Genomic DNA, 6,000 nt, shown 5'->3' on the forward strand with positions numbered 1-6,000 from the left:
TTTTGTTGTTTAATGACAGGGTTCAAAAGAGAATCGCCAACCTAATAGGTCCTGAACTGTCCTCTAGGCTTCAGCCTCCGTCCCATCGACGAAATGTTGCATCCCTCTGCCTGTTCTACAAGTATTTTAATGGTGAATGCTCTGACGAAATACAAGTACTTGTACCACCTCGATGTAAATACCCTCGACAAACCCGACAAGCAGCTAAATCCCACCCCTTCACAGTAGAGATCCCTAGGTGTAAGAAAACCTTCTACTCCAATAGTTTCTTCCCCAGAACTGATAGACTTTGGAACTCCCTTCCGGGATTCTGCTTTCCCAACTGTACTGACATGCAGAAGTTCAAGTGTAATGTGAACAGCCATCTTGTCACTCATCTCCCTTCATAATACCCTTGCAACTTATGTCCCTGATAGTAGCCCCTACTTCAAAGTGGCACTGTGCTTTGGGGTGAAAATTGAATTAAAAAAAAAATTGTATCTTTTTCTCATTTCAGATGGTCTGAACTTCAAGTCTGGCCCCCTGGTGTGTTGGTGAAGCATGTCCGGGGTCTTTTCAGGGCTGAAGGTATAAATATTACTGCTGAACCTGGTAACAGCATGCACGTTCGCTTCTATGTAAGTATAGTTTACTTTCAGCAATAAATGTTTAAAATCTTTGTTTTTGCTTCAAACTTAAGATAATGTATGACACAATTAAAAATGAATTCTCATTTTAAAAAAAAATTAATTAAAGGCGAGTTTCTCTCGAGTAAATGTTGAAATGTTTGACATTTCTATGCGATGGAAATACATTTTTCATTACCTTATAAACTTACTGTTATCGTTTTTTTTTTTAAAATTTATTCTATTGTCTACTTGGTAGTTGTTTACTTTATTTATCTCCCCTTCCTCTATTTTGAATCTGTTATGACTTGCAAAAAAGAGTTATTTCCCTTTGACCATGTCATCGTCCTAACAGAATCCATTTCTTTAACTTGTTCGCTTCCAAAAGTAAGCAGCTTTTTATTTGCTTAATTATGCTTTTTATATTTGATCAAGTGAATGTGAGGATATTTTTTTTATAAAATCATCAATATTTTTGAAGTTATTATCATCCAGAATCTTCTCTGTATGAGCATTTACACATGCATGCGGATATGTATAAACAATTTTTTGGAACACATACCAGAAAGAAATAAGTTATATACTATCCACTATGACTAAGCAATTTCTATAACTATGTATCTAGAAAATAGAGCTATAAAACCTGACATAGTGATATGGGACAAGGAGAAAGAAGCAACCTTAGTAGAAGTCCTTAATGATGCTGGGTTAAACAGAACTGAGAGTGAAAAGATAACGAAATACCAACGTCTTATGTATGACATGAAAAGAAACTGGAATCTTAGGAAGATTTCCATTATTCTAGTAATTATATTATGTTTTGAAAATAGAAAGTAAAACGCACCACAGTTATTTGAAAAAAAAAAAAAAAAAAATTAATGACTTTTATTTCATAAAACATAAAAAAGTTGGACTTACCACACTCTACAAAAAAATTAAATTTTTGAGACTTTTAGAAAAAGGGAAATTATCGGTGACCAAAACTACTTGTGCTAGTAAATTTAGTTTCAGTGATAGAATACAAATACTCATGCACAATTGTAATTGAAATGTTCAGAATGCTTATCCCATGAATTCTCTGGATAATCAGAGATGGGTTTAAAATTCAAGTAATTAATTTTTGTAGTTGAATACTTTTTTCTCATCTCCTTGCCGACTTTGAGTCTTTTTAGTTATTTTATCTAACCTCCTCCCCAAAAGGTTAGATACAAGGTTAAGTGTCGGTTTGATTAAAGTGTTTTTGTAGAATAAATCGAATTGCACACAAATTGGGTCTCATCTCTCAACCTGTGTATCCTCATCTTCATAGTTGTTTCACCATGTTTCGGCTAACTCATCCTATGGCCTTCTTTAGGTGATTCAGGGCCCATGGTGCAGTGAATAGAGGCTTTACAGTTCCAGGCGAGTATTGTCTGAAGAAAGAGGTTTCAATCCTACCCAAAGCAGGCCAGAGGATTAGTTGGCCAAACGTGGCGAGACAACAACTATGGAAAGTAGTAATTACTGGGAATACAGTTACAAAACTTAGCATTCCTATCCTGTCGTGGTTAACCATCTGAAGAAGGCTAGAGGATTAGTTAGTCGAAACTTAATGAAAAAACAACTGTGAAAATGAGGATAACAATCTGCAAAAGAAAGAATACACAAATTATGAAGCCCTATCTCAAAGGATTCCAAAAAATAAAAAAATATATAATCTCTCAATCTACTTTAATCTATATATCTGTGAAAGTGTGTGTGTGTCTGTCTGTGTACATTTCCCTATGCAATAACTCTGTCAATTTTCAGTCTACAGACTCGAAATTTGATATACAGGTTAGTGAGATTTGAAAAAATCTTTGTAATCGGTTTTCGGCCAGAAATTTGGCTGTTAAGGTGTCAAAGTTCAACGATTTGACTTTTGAGAAGTCTACCAAACTCTTTTTTTTTTTTTTTTTTTTTTTTACATGGAGATTACCACTTATCAAGGCCCGGAGGCTACTCAGGGATAAGGGTTATTGCGTGTACAGTAATCAATGAGATAGTATTGTAGTAATCATTAGTATTGGAGATTTGATAGTGTCTTACTTAAGGGGGCGGTTTGTCAGGAATTTGTTTATGTTGAACTTGAAAACATCCAAGTTGTAGTCAGGTGGGAAACAGGCAGACGGAAGAGAGTTCCACAGTCATGCCCTTCTGAGAAAGAAGCTCTGCTCATGGAATCTACATTTGGATTTAGGCACAGATAAAGAGTAGGGAAAATTATTGACAGTAGTTTCAGCCAGACTGGTGTTTCTCGTGAAAGATTGGGGGAGGGGGACGAGAGATTGGAGCTCAGACGAGCACTTGCCATGGAAATAATGATAAAACAAAGACAGGCTTGCAACGTCTCTTCTGTGGGGGAGAGGCTGCAGGGAAGAGAAAAGGGCATCTCCCGCCAAACCACGAAGTCTATTTTGTACTCTGTCAAGGCAGGATAGGCTGTTTTTAGCAGCTCCTGCCCAGATGTGGCAGCAGTATTCCATCCTTGGATGTACTTGACTTTTATACAGATAGAGAATTGCATCAGTAGTGAGATATCTTCTGGAGCGGTAGAAGGATCCCACCATTTTCCCAGCGTCCTTGGCAACAGACTTGATGTACTTGTTCCATTTCAGATCAGGAGTAAAGGTCAAACCCAGAAGCTTGTCAAAACATGGAGTCTCCTCAAGACGAGAGCCATCCATTTCAAATGATACCAGATGGGGATCAGTGTTGATGATCTAAAGATAGAAGCTTGGTTTTGGATGCATTAAAAGTGACCAGCCACGTCTTCTTCCCCCTGTACCATGCACTCGAGATCAGAGGAGAGAGAATCAGAGAGAATCAGAGATAACTTTGCCATTTACGGCCTTTGATGTGTTGCCATAGATGTCAACGAATGATTTAAGTATGTGTTTTGGGAGACCATTGATGTAAATCAGGAAGAGAGTTGGGCCCAGGATGGACCCCTGAAGGACTCCAGCATTAATTCTGTGGGCTTCTGATTTCTGCCCATCAACCACTATTCTTCTGAACCTATCGGAGAGAAATGATTTAATGATTGAGAAACATTTCCAGTGATACCGTAGCTGGAAATCTTGTGAAGTAGGTCCTTATGCCAAACCTTATCGAAAACCTTCGATATGTCAAGAGCAATTGCCTGGAAAGGAAACCTTTGTCAAGAGATTCACTAATCCTATGAGATATAATCGTTAGCACATCTGCTGTAGATCTTGCAGAGCGGAAACCATATTGCATGTCACTAAGAAGGTTGTTTCTGTTGAGGTGTTTGACTACTTTATTTAATATGGATTCCAACAACTTACTCATGACACACAAGAGACTTATGGTCTGTACTGAGAGGGAGATGAGTTTTCACCTGAATTCTTAAATACAGGGCATACTGATGAGGTTTTCCAGGGTGTTGGAAAGCACTTCTCCTTAAGGCAATGCTTAAACAGTTTTGTAAGTATGGGAGCAAGTTCTGGTTAGAGCTGAAGAATATTTATTTGTGGATTGCTATCCTCATCTTTATAATTGTTGTTGTTTCACAACGTTTTGGTCAACTCATCCTCTGGCCTTCTTCAGGTGGTTAACCACAACTGGATAGGAATACTTAGTCTTGTAGCAATATCCCAAGCAATTACTGCCTCCCATAGTTGTTGTTGTTGTCTCACCCCATTTTGGCCAAGTAATCGTCTGGCTTTCTTTGAGTAGTATTGAAACTGCTATCTTCAGACAATGCTCACCTGAAACCATAGAGATTCAACACCTCTATCCATTGCGTAATGGTCCCCTCGAGTAATAGTTGGCTGAAACGTGGTGAAACAATAACAACTATGAAGATGAGGATAAATCTGTAAAAAAAATAAATAAATAAATATACAAGTTACTCATTGCAAAAGGATTCCAATAATAGAAAAACATCTGTATATATAAAAGGTAGAAACTGGCCTGCAGCTAATCTTTGTTTCTGCACCTGCGTGATTCTTAACTTATTCACTTCAAATCAACTTTTTGATTGACATTGATAAATTTGAATGCTTTTCGCTTCCTCTCGCCTCGTAGGGTAGCGATAAGATCTCAACTTTTCTTTCACTTTCTTTTCCGCCTTCGTGTCAAGAATTTGAGCCTGCCTGCTTACTAACACATTTTTTTTTTCCGAACACCTGGGCAATACCGGGCACCTCCTAGTAATATATAAAAGCAGAATAATTTTTTTTTAAGTTCCCCAACATTATAACCACTTATCATCACTCTGGTCTTTGTAACACTCACTCTCAGATCTTAAGTTTCCATAGTTTTCCTCCAAGTTTTTAAGTTATAATTCTTCTCATCCTCTTTTTGTCCGATACATTTGATTAATATGTCTTTTTGTTTTATTTTCAGTTTTTGTTCCATCGTCCATTACGGATCACCCACTATCTCCTCTTTCTCTGTTTTGCTCTCGTCATTTACCAATTCGTGCGTCTGTTACTCTCCACAGAATGGAACCATATTGTGTCTTTGGCACTGATGCTCTTCTGCTGTGATTATACACTCTTCAAACTTCTTCGCGATCGCATAATTCTCAACAGAATCTACAAAGAAGAGGAAGAAAAAGATGGCTCTCACTGATACAAACGTCAACAGTGAAGACAATAATCTTGACGACAACCACCATTACTATGGCTACTACTTCAACGGTGACAATGTGTTAAGAGTAAATTTCATGAGATTAATTTCATGGGTATATTTTATTTTTAATTATTCATGATTTCTTTTGAATTTAGTAAAGAGATTTCGAAAAGAAGGAGTCTTTTTGGTATGGAAACTCAATGCTGAACTTGTGTTGGATATTTTATATTTGTAGTGTTTGGAAGCTAAAATCAGATCTTTGATTTAAGAAAAGCTTTTTTTTTTTTTTTTTTTTCTTTTTTTTTAGTAGGTCAACAAGAAAAAAGCTCAAATGAAACTTATTCAATAAATCTATGATTGAACATTTGATTAAAAAAAATATAGAACATTAGATTTAAATTAAAAATTCATGAAAGTTTTTTTTTTTTCAACCACCAAATTTTAAAAGCCAGAAAATTTTTTGATTGGGATTAATTCCTCCTGTATTACAATCAGTTAAAGAAATTGTGTTATTTGAATGATTCCTATGTCAATGCATTTTTGTGTTGATTCATTTTGAATATATCTGTTTGTATATATATATATATATATATATAAGCAAATCTTGTTAAACATAACAGAATTTGTCTGCTTTTTTATGCCGTTGTTTTTTTTTTTTCAATTTTTACAACAATTTTTGTGTTAAAAAGTGACTAACACTGTCGATTCTTTGTCAAATCACCTTTTAGTGACAAAAATAAAATTAAAAAAAAATTGGAGAAAAGAAAAGACAAAAAAA

The 6,000-nt window shown here is 35.8% G+C and overlaps 1 protein-coding gene across 2 annotated transcripts in view; it reads left to right on the forward strand.

Annotated features, from left to right (window-relative positions):
• The window catches only part of LOC145285809 (transmembrane protein 39A-like), a 60,695-nt gene extending 54,948 nt beyond the window's left edge, over positions 1 to 5,747 (forward strand). Inside the window, exons 7-8 of one of the 2 annotated variants that reach the window (XM_080134217.1) lie at positions 497 to 617; positions 4,995 to 5,747. In XM_080134217.1, the coding sequence (XP_079990343.1) occupies positions 497 to 617; positions 4,995 to 5,222 (349 nt within the window). In that variant the 3' untranslated portion in view covers positions 5,223 to 5,747. The remainder of the gene's footprint in view (positions 1 to 496; positions 618 to 4,994) is intronic. The other variant, XM_080134216.1, reaches the window with a different exon arrangement.
• Positions 5,748 to 6,000: the final 253 nt, after the last annotated feature.

The sequence above is a fragment of the Euprymna scolopes genome, chromosome 10, assembly GCF_053919585.1.
Source record: "Euprymna scolopes isolate OS-2025 chromosome 10, ASM5391958v1, whole genome shotgun sequence".
In the NCBI taxonomy this organism is placed as follows: domain Eukaryota; kingdom Metazoa; phylum Mollusca; class Cephalopoda; order Sepiida; family Sepiolidae; genus Euprymna; species Euprymna scolopes.